We start from the raw sequence: 13,512 nt of genomic DNA, 5'->3' as shown, positions 1-13,512 counted from the left end.
GCAAGCTTTCTGCGTAAACAGAGAGAATTAGAGAACAAAAAAGAAAAAAGAAATGGAAAGCTAAGAAAATGGCAGTTTCAAATTCTTCTTCAAACAAGCTTCTCCTTTCACTCTTCTGCTTCATATCCATCATCATCGGATTCCAGCTCAAAGCCTCCGCCCAATCCGACGGCGATAGTTCCGGCACCTGCAATTCAAATCTCAGAAATGTTCTTCCCTCTCCTTATTCTGATCTCTCCAGCCTCGCCTGCTCCCCCATTTGGGAACGCAAGTTTTCCTTCAGTGTAACTCTCTCAATCCATCATTTAATTTCATCCTAATTCATACCCAATTCAAAATTTAAGAAAGGTAATAGAAATTTAGACCCGTTTTCTTGTAATTTCTTTACGATGCTTTTCAATCTTCTTAGATAAATCGATGGAGTAGTGTTTATGAGGTGTAATTTTCAATATCAGAAACCAAATTGAAAAGAAAAATAATAATAAGCAGAAACCAGAGGAAGAAATCCAAATTTGATAGCTAAAATCTCATCCAATTCCGACCCAATAGTTCTTCGTGATTCGATGCAGTTTTTCGAAGACGGTAAGAACGTGATGACGTTCGTTTTATCAGGGAAACACGATCATAAATGGATTGGAATCGGATTCTCCAGAGATGGACATATGGAGGGATCGAGCGCGGTGGTGGCGTGGGTTGAGAGCAACGGCGTATCAGGAATAAGGCAATACTATTTGGGAGGCAAGAACATGAGTAAAGTCATACCTGACAAAGGCGATTTGCGATTCACCAGTGTGAGCCCTGTAGTTGTTGTTCGTGGAGATTTGATCTACATCGCTTTCCAGCTCCAGTTCGCGACATCCGTGGCTGACCAACACATTTTATTGGCAATCGGCTCTGAAAATCCCCTACAAAATGGCCTTCTCCCCAAACATATCAACAAGACTACCACCTTAATCGAGCTCTCCTCAGGTTTTTCCCCCAATTTCTTCTTTCTACAGAGCGATTTTGAAAAGCTTGACATAAACGAAACCCTAATTTAATGGATTTTCCGTTTTATGCTGCTCATCAAATAGGGCAAAAAGTAGCGCCCAACGTTCAAAGGCGATACCACGGACTGACGGCGATAATAGGCTGGGGCATTATTACGCCCTCCGGATTGATGATCGCTAGGTACTTTCGACACATCAAACCAATCTGGTATTACCTTCATTCTTCAGTACAGTTCGTCGGTTTCTTCGTCGGAATCATCTCCATCTCCATAGGACGCAATCTGTACGAGAAAACCGATTTCCCCAACCCGACGCACAGATTCGTCGGATACACTGCATTTTTTCTTGCAGGTCTCGAGGTTGGTAAGGCAACGAACCTCATTTCGCCCTAATTTGTTACCAGATCTGAAACTCTGTATTCTGCTACAGGTTTGCCAGTTCATTGGACGGCCATCGATGGACTCCAAACGCCGGCCGTACTGGAACTTCGCTCACCATTGGGTGGGAAGAACCGCAATGGTAACCGCAGTTTTGAACATCTGCGTCGGCTTCAATGGAAACCGTACTGACAATCAAGACCTGAAGATAGGTTTCGCGATGGCGTTGGTGACTCTGTTGACAGTAATGATCGTCCTCGAAACACGGTTGCGGAGAGAAAATGCGATTCCGAAAACCATTGTTGATCAACCGCCGGTGTTTCGAGTGGTTGATGAACATTAGCTAGTGGAAATAGATAGTGCCTATGAGAAACATTAGTGTTCGGTAATTTATAGCATAGAGATAAAAAGGAGGAAGTTGATTGTATCATATAATTTGTCTAAGAACAAATATGATAGCCCACAAAGTCAATTAATTATCATTGGCCCGCTGGTTGATATTGTTCTCTTTCGACTTCTCTTTTAGACGGTTATAAGTAGTTTCAGAGTCCAATAGTGTGCCAACGAGGACGTTGGGCCTCCAAGGAAGTGTAACATCCTAAGCCCATAGCTAGTCGATATTGTCCTCTTTTGACTTCTCTTTTAGTCGGTTATAAGTGGTTACAGAGCCCAATTGGACGGTGTGTCAGCGAGGACGTTGGGCCTCCAAGGAGGTGTAACATCCTAAGCCCACAGCTAGTCGATATTGTCCTCTTTTGGCTTCTCTTTTAGTTTGTTATAAGTGGTTACAGAGCCCGATATTGGACGGTGTGCCAGTGAGAACGTTGGGCCTCCAAGGAGGTGGATTGTAAGATCCCACGTCAGTGAGGGAGAGGAACGAAGCATTCTTCACAAGGGTATGGAAACCTCTACCTAACAAACGTTTTAAAAACCGTGAGGCTAACGACAATATGTACTAGCGGTGGGCTTAGGCTACTACAGATGCTTTCACGTGTTAATTTGGTCATTTCATAGGATTCGAGCTGTAAATTGTGAAACTTATGATTTATACGAGAATTTTGACTATCTGGAGCTAAGAGGAGAAGTTTAGGTCGAGAATTCCTGAACAAATAGTGTTTCAACATTGCCCAAAGTATCTCAACACTCAGAATCATGCAAGCAACCAAGCCTCAAAACCGACAAGCGTTGCGTCTAGACACTACGATTTTGGAACTTTTGTCGCTTAACGATGTGGGGCGCTCGCCACTGTTGTTTTTTATATGTAGCATTAAAACAGCGTCCTCAGTTTTTGAATGTTGTCTCAAGTACCTCGAATCTATATTAAAAATTTGCGAACAATTTTGAAAAAATAGGGTAGCATCAAGACGTTGTTCCAGGTATCTCGATGCGGAGAGTTTAATTTGCTCCTTGAATATGGGAGGAAATTGGCACTTGGAAGCAAATTTTAAAGTTTAGGACGTACCAAAGAATTTTAAAACGTTTCAAAATTTATGAACTAAACTATACATTAACATTTCTTTTATTGGCCACTTGCTTTATGCTATCTCTGTTTGCTTAGCCATTATTTGTCCGTCTAATTTGTATATCAAATTAATATTTAAATTAATCGAAAAAAATAAAAAACTGAAACTCACATAATTATGTTTTAAATTAAAAAAAATAATAAGTGTTTAAAATTTAAAAAAAAAATTAATGTTTAAAATTTATTGAGTAATAGATAACTAAAATTTTAAAATATTTATTAAGTAATTAATCTTTCTATCATGTAATATTCAACATAATTTCTAAAATATTACAAAATATTTATTTATTAGATAAATTAGTTTTGTATTTTAATTTTGATATAAAAGTAGGGTGGGAATGAATCTCCCTCCCGAGCCTCATATAGCTCGGAAAAATTTCTCTCAGCTCCTCATTTACAAAGATCTTTAGAACGGAGTCGACCTCATTTAGGGGCGGGAAAAAATTAATTTTATATTTTAGTTTTTGATATAAAAGCGAGACGGAAATGAATTTCCATCCTCAGCCTCATTTATAGAGGAGAAATCTCTCTCGGACTCCTCGTTTACAAAGATCTTTAGAATGGGGTCGGTCTGTTTTAGTTTTGATATTTAAGTGGGGCGGGAATGAATCTCTATCCTTGACCCCATTCAGCTAGGAGAAATCTTTCTCGGCTCTAGGCAAGATCTTTAGAACGGGGTCGGCTAGCTCCGAGGTTAAATGGACATCTGGTTCTTTAGTTCGAGGTTGTTTTGTCCATGTCAGCAAAAGCAAAATATATATATAGCGAAAAAATTGAGGAAGAAATGATTTGGTTTTGATTAATACAAAACCCCCGAATTAAACGGTCTTCTTCTCTAATGGGGAGAAAGTGGTTTCCGCTACTCTTGGAGTTTGGAGCAATGAATCGCCACAAACATATTGAAAAATCCATGGCCTCTCCATTTCCATTACCAAGCTCTCCATTACTGAATCTCTCCGTCTCCCTCTCTCGCATGATCGTAGTTGAAGATGGAGAATTCTCAAGACGATCTGTTGTGTATCAGATGTCGGATCAAGAAGAGGAGCAGAGATCACGACACCGAAGGCCAGAACAACTGCCGTAACATGGGAGCCAGTTTCTATGATTTCTTCTGCTCTTTGCTCTTTTCCATCTCTTGTCTTGCCTGCTTGCTCTACTCCGAGCTCATCTTTGGCTATGGCGACGCTGGTACAATCCTCCAACCTCTTTACTTCCCCTTTTGTTGTTATTATTATTGTTCTCCCGAACAGGATAGCGGATACTTTTTAGTTGATTGTTTTGGTACTGTTTGATTCATTTTTCTACAATCTTTCGCTGTTTTATTGGTAATGAATCCTTGGTTTGAAATAGGACAAAAGTAATTGATTCTGCGTCGGTATAATCTTGGCTGATCTGGACGCTTTTTGTTTAGAAATTCTGTGTTTGATGATGGTAGGATTAGTTTGCCGATCTGTAATGTTTTGGAAGGTTTTTCCTTCTACTTGTACCTTAAATTAGGGTAGAATGACTTCAGTCATATTTTCCAGGAGATTCTTCTTCTGTGAACAAAAGCACTGTTTGCCCTAGTAATGGAAACCAGAAGCTGGGTGAACACGCCTATTCATCCAGAGCAAATGGAAGAAACAGTATGAACTCTGGATCGTCTTTTGAACTTAATGTGTCAATGAACTGTAATGAATCTTATGTTCATCACAGCTATGCAAATTCCAATTACTCACTTCTAGAGTCGAAGGAATTTGAAGAAGCAGTATTGAGTGCACTAGGATATTCATCTTTGATGTGTAAAGTTCAACAGCCAGAGAAGAAGCCACGCTCAGCAGAACATCAGGAAGGTCCTGGTAGCAGAAGTTCTCACTCCACTTATCTTAATTTGGATGAATTCCGCAACATTACAATGAAAGATAAAGAAGGAAAAGTGCCTGATCAGTTAGTTAACATCACTCATCGGCTTGAACCCGATGGATCGGACTACAACTATGCGTCTGCGTCGAAGGGTGCAAAGGTGGTTGCTCATAACAAGGAGGCAAAAGGAGCATGTAATATATTGGAGAAAGACCATAATAAGTACCTGAGGAATCCTTGTTCTGTGGGAGGGAAGTATGTTGTGATTGAGCTCTCAGAAGAGACCTTAGTTGATGCTGTGAAAATTGCAAATTTTGAACATTATTCTTCTAATTTCAAGGAATTCAATTTGTCTGGCAGTTTGAGTTATCCTACTGAAACATGGTCTAAATTGGGGAACTTTGTTGCTGCTAATGTGAAACAGGCTCAAGTCTTCAAGCTGCCTGAACCACAATGGGTTAGGTACTTAAAGTTGGATCTGCTTAGTCATTATGGGTCAGAGTTCTACTGCACATTGAGTATAGTAGAAGTCTATGGTGTTGATGTCATGGAGAGGATGCTTGAAGATCTCATTGTCACCTCTTCAGAAGCTATGCCCAAGAAAAATTCCCTAGAAGAGCCTAATTCAACCGTGTCGCCTTCTTTAAAATCAGATGTTGGCGCAGCTAATGAGATAGTAAATGATGAAAATAACTTATTGAGGGCTGGAGCAGGGACAGAAAGCATGGATGATCCGACGAGTCTTGGTCTAGAGGTTGCAAAAAATCCCATGAATGTTAACAAATTTCCTGACCCTGTAATTGAAGCTAGACAACAGCTAAACGGTAGAATACCTAGTGACACTGTCCTGAAGATCTTGATGCAGAAGGTGAGGTCACTTGAGGCTAATTTGTCTGTGCTAGAGGATTATACCAAAGAAATGAACCGACGACAAGGGAAACTTTTACCAGATCTTGAGAAAGAGATGGATAGAATGTCATTGCTTCTGGAGAATACCAAGTTAGTCATCAAGGATCTCATGCTCTGGAAGGAAACGACTGTGAGTTACTTACTACTTTCTTGCATCTTCTGAGTAGTTACTACAATAAAGAGCTCCCATCGTTCTGATAGTACTTGTATACCTTTACCACTTTTTAGGAAAAAGAAATGGCTCACTTCAAATCATGGAAGATGGCTGCTATATTGGAAATGAATGAATTGGTCAGAGTGAATAATGTGCTCAGGTTAGATAAAAAAAAACTTCTCCAAATACACAAGCTTTATGTACTTGTTTTTCTTTTTCAACAAATTAGCTGCATCCGTTCGGTTAGTGCTGTGTGTCTTATAGACCCAAAACAGCAGAACTAGTTTTCATTGTCTCTGTCGGTAGAATTAGTGATTCCACTTTCCATTCACGATGTGTGTGTTAACTAGGTTCCCCTAACTTTCTCGCACGTAGAGGCAAGCTTCCTTGTCCCCGTTTCCTTCCCCGACACTAATTCCCCATGCAATATCCCACATGGTTAAATCCTCATTGGACAGGCAGGACGGGGATGGAGACAGGAAACATATTCTTCGTTACCCTCTCCCAACACTGCCTCGGTGACATCTCTACTAGGNATATATTCTTTGTTACCCTCTCCCAACACTGCCTCGGTGACATCTCTACTAGGAAGGGATGGATTTAGACATTATATATTGAATTTTAAAGGCTTAAATGTTAGTCATCACATGAANATACATTTTATATTGAATTTTAAAGGCTTAAATGTTAGTCATCACATGAATTTCTTAAACTTAAGGTAGTACTCCAAATTGGAGACCATAAACCATTTGCCAACCACCATTTTTCAAAGATCAAAATATGTGTAAGAAAAACCTAATGGACTTTGAGGATTGCATAACATGGGTAGCATTTTGAAGCATAGTTGAGATGATTTCAATTTATTTTTTGTTCACATATTTATCTGAATGTTCATCTTTTGACTTCCATCTCTCTTACTAGAAGCTGATTATTCTGGTTATCCTTTAACCTCCCCTCCTCCCCTTCCCCCTGCCCCTCACTCTCTCTTATTACAGCTTAGATATTGAAAAAATANTATTCTGGTTATCCTTTAACCTCCCCTCCTCCCCTTCCCCCTCCCCCTCACTCTCTCTTATTACAGCTTAGATATTGAAAAAATATCCAGCGACCAAACCATGCTAGAAAGCAAAGAACTAGCGGTGCTAGCCGTGAGTTTTCTTTTCATGTGCATTGCAACTCTGAGGCTACTATCTGCTAGAATTCTCACGTTCATTGGAGATTGTCAATCTGGGAAGACGTGCTCGACGAATGGGGTTTGGGTATGGATACTTGTTAGCAGCATGATGACGGTAATCCTTGCTTTCATATATAGTTAGCAACTGTTATTTCCTTTTTGTAGTTCTAGTTTGGATACCCTTCACCCTTTATGGAAAAATACAGAGGAGAGAGCTTCATTCACCATGGATTGTTACCCTGTAAAACAAGACCATAAAAAGGGTCCCCGGAGATGGAGGAAAATGAGGTAAGCTGGAACCCTTTCCTCCTTAGCCACTCAATGCCCCTTCTACTCTGATGTATTCTTCAAACGCGGCTAATTTTAGGTATTATAAATATATTTGACTGAGCTCTTCTATTTTGACTGTGTATACATAGCTATCATTTTCTTCGGCGAGTAAGTTAATCCACGGCCCTTGAAGACCTCAAGCCTGCCCTCCGCCGAGGAAACCCGAACCGAGCCAAGAACCGGTGGCCCAGACCGGCTCAAATCGGTAAAAGAAAACATATTTCTAGATTTGCAATGGGTCGAACCGGACCGGTTTCTGCGGTGGGGACCGGAGCGAGGCGGCAGGGGTGCAGCGGAGCCTGTAATGAGAATGGTTTGGTCCATTGCCCTGTTTGAAGAAGATGAAGTTTGAACTCCATTTTTATGGCCAATCATTTCAGTCATGATTAAACATATTTTTATTAATTCATATAATACTTGAAACAGTAATATTTATAGAGACAAAAACGTTACATATATCATATCATATTATAAATAAATATATAAAAAAAAAAACTTTAGGAGTATAATTATGTACATAAATATATTTATTCTAAGCTTCTAGAGAGAGAGAGATTAAGAATTTTGGTGGGAAAGAACATCANAGTAAGTTAATCCACGGCCCTTGAAGACCTCAAGCCTGCCCTCCGCCGAGGAAACCCGAACCGAGCCAAGAACCGGTGGCCCAGACCGGCTCAAATCGGTAAAAGAAAACATATTTCTAGATTTGCAATGGGTCGAACCGGACCGGTTTCTGCGGTGGGGACCGGAGCGAGGCGGCAGGGGTGCAGCGGAGCCTGTAATGAGAATGGTTTGGTCCATTGCCCTGTTTGAAGAAGATGAAGTTTGAACTCCATTTTTATGGCCAATCATTTCAGTCATGATTAAACATATTTTTATTAATTCATATAATACTTGAAACAGTAATATTTATAGAGACAAAAACGTTACATATATCATATCATATTATAAATAAATATATAAAAAAAAAAACTTTAGGAGTATAATTATGTACATAAATATATTTATTCTAAGCTTCTAGAGAGAGAGAGATTAAGAATTTTGGTGGGAAAGAACATCAAGAAGAGAGATGGCCTCCGGAACGCTGAGCTCAAGCCGGAATTTTGGGCCGTCGTAGTGGTGAAGAATTGGCCTGAACGAGTCCTCCTCCAATGGCTCACATATTTCCCTTCTTATCACTCTCACCTGCACACCACGTTTCATATTTACTCGTCAAAATTACTATATTACCTCTTAATTCAAATTTTATAAACGTTTCAAAACTACCCTTTAAAAATAGAATCACGGTAAAAACATGTGGTAGTGACTTGAAACTATATGGCTATGTTCGATGTCCAAACTTAATTTTGGTTCCAAATCACTGTTACACAATTTCAAATCTTAATTTTTACGATATATTCGTTATCTTAATTTTCATTCAATATTCTAACGAATATATCGTGCAATAGCAACATTTTCAAACATTTTGAAGTTTATATTTTGTAATATCGCATTTAATTTTGAATTTGTCAATACTTACTTTCAATTACATTTTAAATTTACTCATCTATCTAATTTCTTAAAAATTAAATTCATTTCAAAATTACTATACTACCCATCATCTTTTATAAACCTTTCAAAACTACTCAAATAAAATTACCATCCTACCCTTCATCTTTTATATAGATTTCAAAACTACTCGAAATAGAATTACCATACTACTCTTCATCTTTTATAAATATTTCGAAATTACTCGAAATAGAATTACCATACTACCCTCCATCTTTTATAAACATTTCAAAACTACTCGAAGTAGAATTACCAAACTACCCTTCATCTTTTATAAAGATTTCAAAACTACTCGAAATAGAATTCTTCATGTTACCTCATTTCAAATTCTAATTTTCATTCAATTATTTCAAAATTACTATACCACCCTTCTATATTATTTCAAAATTACTATACTACCCTGGGTCTCAAAACTATATTTTTCTAATTTTGAACAATAAATTCACACATATAAAAAGAAGTATATACCTGAGCAGGGAAACGGGATTCTCCGGGACATTTCTTGTCCTCCCAAGCCGTCGGATCAATATTTGTCCCTCCAAAGCTTACGGCCTGAAATCATTTAATTATTACTTTATTAATTAATTAATTAATTAATTACTTATTATGAAAATAATCTATTTTTCCCCCCAAATTTTAAGCAGAAAAATGAAAATAAAAATTAAAAAAAAAAAAAAAAAAAAAAATCGGGACCTCGAAAACGCCGTGGAGTTGGTGCGTAGAGTAGTTGTACAGAAAAAGCGGCAGCCCCGGCGTTATTGCCCTAACCGAATCCCTATACCGCGGCGGCAGCCCAAACAGCTGCCGTTTCAAATTCTCCGCCATCGTCTCGTTATTGCACACGAATACGTACCCCCCGATTCTCTCGTTCCTCGGCAGCGCCTCCGCCGCAGGTAGCGTCTTGAACCTCTTCTCCACCGTTCCGTTTTCGTTCTTCCCTTTATTCCCCTTCTTTCCCCCTTTCCCTCCGCCATGCTCCGCCTCCTCCCCGCCGCTTCTGTAGTTCTTCCAATTCAAATTCCCGTTGCCGTTCGCCGGTGTCCCCAATTTGTAGTACAATCCCTTGCTGTAATTCCCTCCGCCGTTGCTAATTCCGATCTCCTTAGGGTTTTGGTTTTTCACCGTTGTTCCGTTGTTGATTTTCCACCCGTCGTTGAATCCGTTGTAATCGCTGGCGGTTTTCGGCTTTAAACCGCTCCATAACCCATATTCGTTTATTGGATCCTTGTTACTTGTACCCGACCCGATCGGGTTCGGCTTCGGGTTCAGAAGATTTGACCCGAGTCCTGGTTTGAAACTGTTCCATGTTCCGAAGTCGTTGACCAGATCGTTGACGTTGGTGTTGCCCGACCCGACTTGTTTCGAGTTCAGGCTACTGCCAATAAGATCCGACCCGGTTCCTGCCTTGAAACTGTTCCACATTTCGTAATCGTTCACCGGGTTCTTGAGGTTATTACCCGACCCGAGTGGCTTCGGGTTCGTGTTGCCACTTAGAAGATCCGACCCGAATGTCTTGAAACTGTTCCAGCCGTCTGATAAGACACCATAAAATTAGAAAGCAAAATATTAATTAAAGGAATAAATAATAATAATAATAATAATTACAAATTTAGTCTACGAACCTTTAGTCGTGTTTAATAGGTCTACAAAAGTTTTTTTTTTTTTGTTGTCGATCGAATACTATAGAGATGTACACGAGTTGGTGACCCGAAAACAGGGTTCACGACCCAATTCAACCCAACCTTTTATTCTCGAGTTTAGGTTAGGTCGTCCGATTATTTATTTTTTAAAATTATTTCTAAAAAACTATACTTATCAACAATATATTACATTAATAACTAATAAAATCAAATATCAAACATTCACCCGTCATTTGTTGGACAATAAAAGTTCCACATCCGCTAATTTTGGAAATGATCGTGGGTTTATAATAAAAAAATACTCTCTCCATTAGTGTGAGGCATTTTGGGAAGCCTAAAGCAAAGTCACTAAAGTTTATACTCAAAGTGGACACTATCATACCATTGTGCAGAGTCGTGTTCGTCTAACATCATTAACATCGGTTATAAACGTCAAATTTAGGATCCGTGGGTTCATCAGACGAAAAAACCGTTTCAAATCATACCAAAATTCTGACCCAATTCAAACGAAAAAGACCTAACCCAACTCAACTCTTATAAATTGGGTTAGGTAGTTTGTCTACGATCGGGTCATAAGAATTCAAATCACATATTGGAGTGAATTAAATTTATCATAACTCATCAACTTAAGCAAAATTATTACCGTTAGTAAAGGTGTTAGGGTTGGAGGCGAGCTTGGAAGTAGAGTTGGAAGAACCGAGCTCGGCTCCAACTCGAACATCGAACGAGTTATGGTTGTTGCGGGAGACAAAGGAGTTGCTCCAAATGGAATCATTGGTGGACAAATTGGCAAGGCTGGCGGTCTGGAGACGAAGCTGGTCGCTGAATTGCCAGAAAGACTGCTGGTTGCTGCTGTAATTTTGATCCATAACCGGATTTCTTCACCTCGGAATCGCCGAAAACAAAGAACAAAAACTAAACACAGGGGTAATTCGGGAATTATAAGAGAGAAAGGGAGAGAGTGGGTGTTTGAGGAGAGAGAGTTGGTGGAGAAATGGAGGATAAATAAGGGAAAGAGGAGGGCAAAAGGGAAATTTCCTCGAAATGGAGGATGCCCCGGAAATTTCCTCGATATTTCTTTACGACATAGTCAACAATGTCCATTGCTAGTCGATATTGTCCATTTCGACCAATTATTTTCAAACGTGTCTACTAAGAATAAGTTTCCACACCCTTATATTCCGTTCTCTTGGATCTCGCAATTCACCTTCTTTAGGGGCCAACGTCCTCACTGGCATACCATTCGGTGTCTGGTTGGATTACCATCTGTAACAACTCAAACCCACCACTAACAAATATTGAGTTACTAGAAATGAATGTGCACCCTGTTGGTATAGGTAATGTGTAACGACCCAGATCCACCGCTAACAGATATTGTTCTCTTTCGGCTTCCCCTTGTGGGTTTAAAACGGAGAGGAAGGTTTCCACACTCTTATAAATGGTAGTTTGTTCTCCCCAACTAACGTAAGACATGACACAGTGACTTTCAATTCTTGTTTTTTAAAATTTAAATATCGAAACAAATATATTTGAAAGTTTTGAAAGTTTTAAGGAAATATTTGAGACAAATCTAAAAGTTCGTCACGGATTATCAAAGAATTGAACAAATTTCTAATACCGACAACCGCTCGAGTTAATTAATTAATTAATTTTTTTAATTTGTGAGATCAATTAATTAAATAGGTTGAATTTTTATTTATGTTTGTTGAACTAATGCTTGAGTGCTGATGTGAATGACGGCAGAAAAAACGCGTTTTTTATGGGGAGCGTGACACATCCACTCCTTGATTTATTTCTTTATTTGTTATTCTTTAATTNTATTTAAATTATTTTAAAAATGGTTAAATTATAATTTAAGATGATAAAAAAAAAAAGTTAAATTACAAAATTACCCTTACTAGCTCGGGCTGATCTAAATTTATCTCCTATGGTATAAAAAAAATATGATTTACGTCACACTCAAGTAAATAAGAGATATATATTATAAAAAAAAATTATTAAATTAACTAATTCAAAGTTTGGCCATTAATTTTTTTCTTTCTTTTTGAATAATACAGATTGAACACTTCAAGATGGTGCAGTTTTCAATTACATTTAATGCTATTAATAGTTTCGATGTGTTATGGCCATTTAGTCCTTAATATTTTAAAAGTTTTGAAATTTGCTCGAAAAATTCTAAGTAAGTCCACAATGTCACGGGACTTTAATATTTATTAATAAAATGATTGTGTACAGAGATTGAAATAATTTGACTAATAAATTAGACTAAAGTATAAAAAAAATATTTTTCGTCCCTACCTCTAGAAATGTTGACTTAGTATTCAAATCGTCGATCCAATACAATTTAATTTATATAGTTTAATCTTAATGATTTAGTTCATATCACGTAAAATCGTGTCAAATCGTCGATATTGTCTGTTTCAGTCCGTTACATATGGTCGTCAGCCTCACAATTTTTAAAACACGCAAGTCAGGGAGATGTTTCCACCTCATTATAAGAAAGGTTACGTTTCACTTTCCAATCAATGTGAGATCTCACAATTCGCCCCCTACGGCCCAGTATTTTGCTATGATACTATTTATAACAGTCCAAATTCACTAGATATTGTCCTCTTTGAGCTTTTTTCTTTCAAACTTTTTCTCGAAATTTTACATAAATTACAAGTTTAGCCCATAAATATGTATATTTAGTCTTCTAGGACCTTCAATTTCCAAATATTTAATTATATTTATTATTTAACGGATTTAAAATTTTCGGGACCATATAATAAAATATTAAAATTTTAATTACACGTAGCATCCTGGAAAGAGTGCACCGCCGTGAAATAAAATTTGCTTAGGAGCTAAGTCTTGGAAGGAGATTTTTCAACTGACTTGACTGTCATGTCTGTGACAGTGATTTGTAAACGTGGCGTATAGGTATTGGGTGTTGACTGAATACTTTTCAAATGCGTGTTTATGTGGCGTAACGAGGAGAAGACTTGATGGAACTTTGGGCGGGACTGAGGTACACTATAATGTACTCCG

At 38.3% G+C, this 13,512-nt stretch overlaps 3 protein-coding genes across 4 annotated transcripts; 2 read left to right on the top strand and 1 right to left on the bottom strand.

Annotated features, from left to right (window-relative positions):
• Positions 1-3: 3 nt before the first annotated feature.
• On the top strand, positions 4-1,873 carry LOC111783953 (cytochrome b561 and DOMON domain-containing protein At3g61750-like). Of its 2 annotated transcripts, XM_023664774.1 has the most exons (4): positions 4-284; positions 570-969; positions 1,074-1,348; positions 1,419-1,873. In XM_023664774.1, the coding sequence occupies exons 1-4, from the start codon at positions 69-71 to the stop codon at positions 1,707-1,709; spliced, it is 1,182 nt and encodes a 393-aa protein (XP_023520542.1). In that variant the 5' UTR covers positions 4-68; the 3' UTR covers positions 1,710-1,873. The 2 variants fall into 2 exon arrangements, with proteins under 2 accessions (XP_023520542.1, XP_023520543.1); XM_023664775.1 differs by having other exon boundaries at positions 111-969.
• A 1,877-nt stretch (positions 1,874-3,750) lies between these two features.
• LOC111783962 (SUN domain-containing protein 5-like) lies at positions 3,751-7,366 on the top strand. The gene is made up of 5 exons (XM_023664786.1): positions 3,751-4,076; positions 4,415-5,769; positions 5,868-5,953; positions 6,875-7,082; positions 7,174-7,366. Exons 1-5 carry the CDS (start codon positions 3,878-3,880, stop codon positions 7,210-7,212), a joined length of 1,887 nt encoding a protein of 628 aa, XP_023520554.1. The 5' UTR covers positions 3,751-3,877; the 3' UTR covers positions 7,213-7,366.
• An 817-nt stretch (positions 7,367-8,183) lies between these two features.
• LOC111783913 (GATA zinc finger domain-containing protein 14-like) lies at positions 8,184-11,453 on the bottom strand. The gene is made up of 4 exons (XM_023664722.1): positions 11,129-11,453; positions 9,539-10,377; positions 9,314-9,397; positions 8,184-8,482 (listed from the first exon to the last, which is right to left on the bottom strand). Exons 1-4 carry the CDS (start codon positions 11,352-11,354, stop codon positions 8,330-8,332), a joined length of 1,302 nt encoding a protein of 433 aa, XP_023520490.1. The 5' UTR covers positions 11,355-11,453; the 3' UTR covers positions 8,184-8,329.
• Between the last annotated feature and the right edge of the window lie 2,059 nt (positions 11,454-13,512).

The sequence above is a fragment of the Cucurbita pepo genome, unplaced genomic scaffold (assembly GCF_002806865.2).
Source record: "Cucurbita pepo subsp. pepo cultivar mu-cu-16 unplaced genomic scaffold, ASM280686v2 Cp4.1_scaffold000134, whole genome shotgun sequence".
NCBI lineage: Eukaryota > Viridiplantae > Streptophyta > Magnoliopsida > Cucurbitales > Cucurbitaceae > Cucurbita > Cucurbita pepo.
The sequence above is the reverse complement of the archived record's forward strand: the minus strand, read 5'-3'. Positions and strand labels throughout refer to the sequence as shown.

Coding starts and splice junctions, on each gene's coding strand:
- LOC111783953 (XM_023664774.1), top strand. CDS start 69: ATGGCAGTTTCAAATTCTTCTTCAAACAAGCTTCTCCTTTCACTCTTC. Junction 970..1,073: donor CTTAATCGAGCTCTCCTCAG/GTTTTTCCCCCA, acceptor CTCATCAAATAG/GGCAAAAAGTAGCGCCCAAC. Junction 1,349..1,418: donor TTTTTCTTGCAGGTCTCGAG/GTTGGTAAGGCA, acceptor ATTCTGCTACAG/GTTTGCCAGTTCATTGGACG.
- LOC111783962 (XM_023664786.1), top strand. CDS start 3,878: ATGGAGAATTCTCAAGACGATCTGTTGTGTATCAGATGTCGGATCAAG. Junction 4,077..4,414: donor CTTTGGCTATGGCGACGCTG/GTACAATCCTCC, acceptor CATATTTTCCAG/GAGATTCTTCTTCTGTGAAC. Junction 7,083..7,173: donor TTGTTAGCAGCATGATGACG/GTAATCCTTGCT, acceptor GGAAAAATACAG/AGGAGAGAGCTTCATTCACC.
- LOC111783913 (XM_023664722.1), bottom strand. CDS start 11,354: ATGGATCAAAATTACAGCAGCAACCAGCAGTCTTTCTGGCAATTCAGC. Junction 10,378..11,128: donor CCCTAACACCTTTACTAACG/GTAATAATTTTG, acceptor GTGTCTTATCAG/ACGGCTGGAACAGTTTCAAG. Junction 9,398..9,538: donor AACTCCACGGCGTTTTCGAG/GTCCCGATTTTT, acceptor AAATGATTTCAG/GCCGTAAGCTTTGGAGGGAC.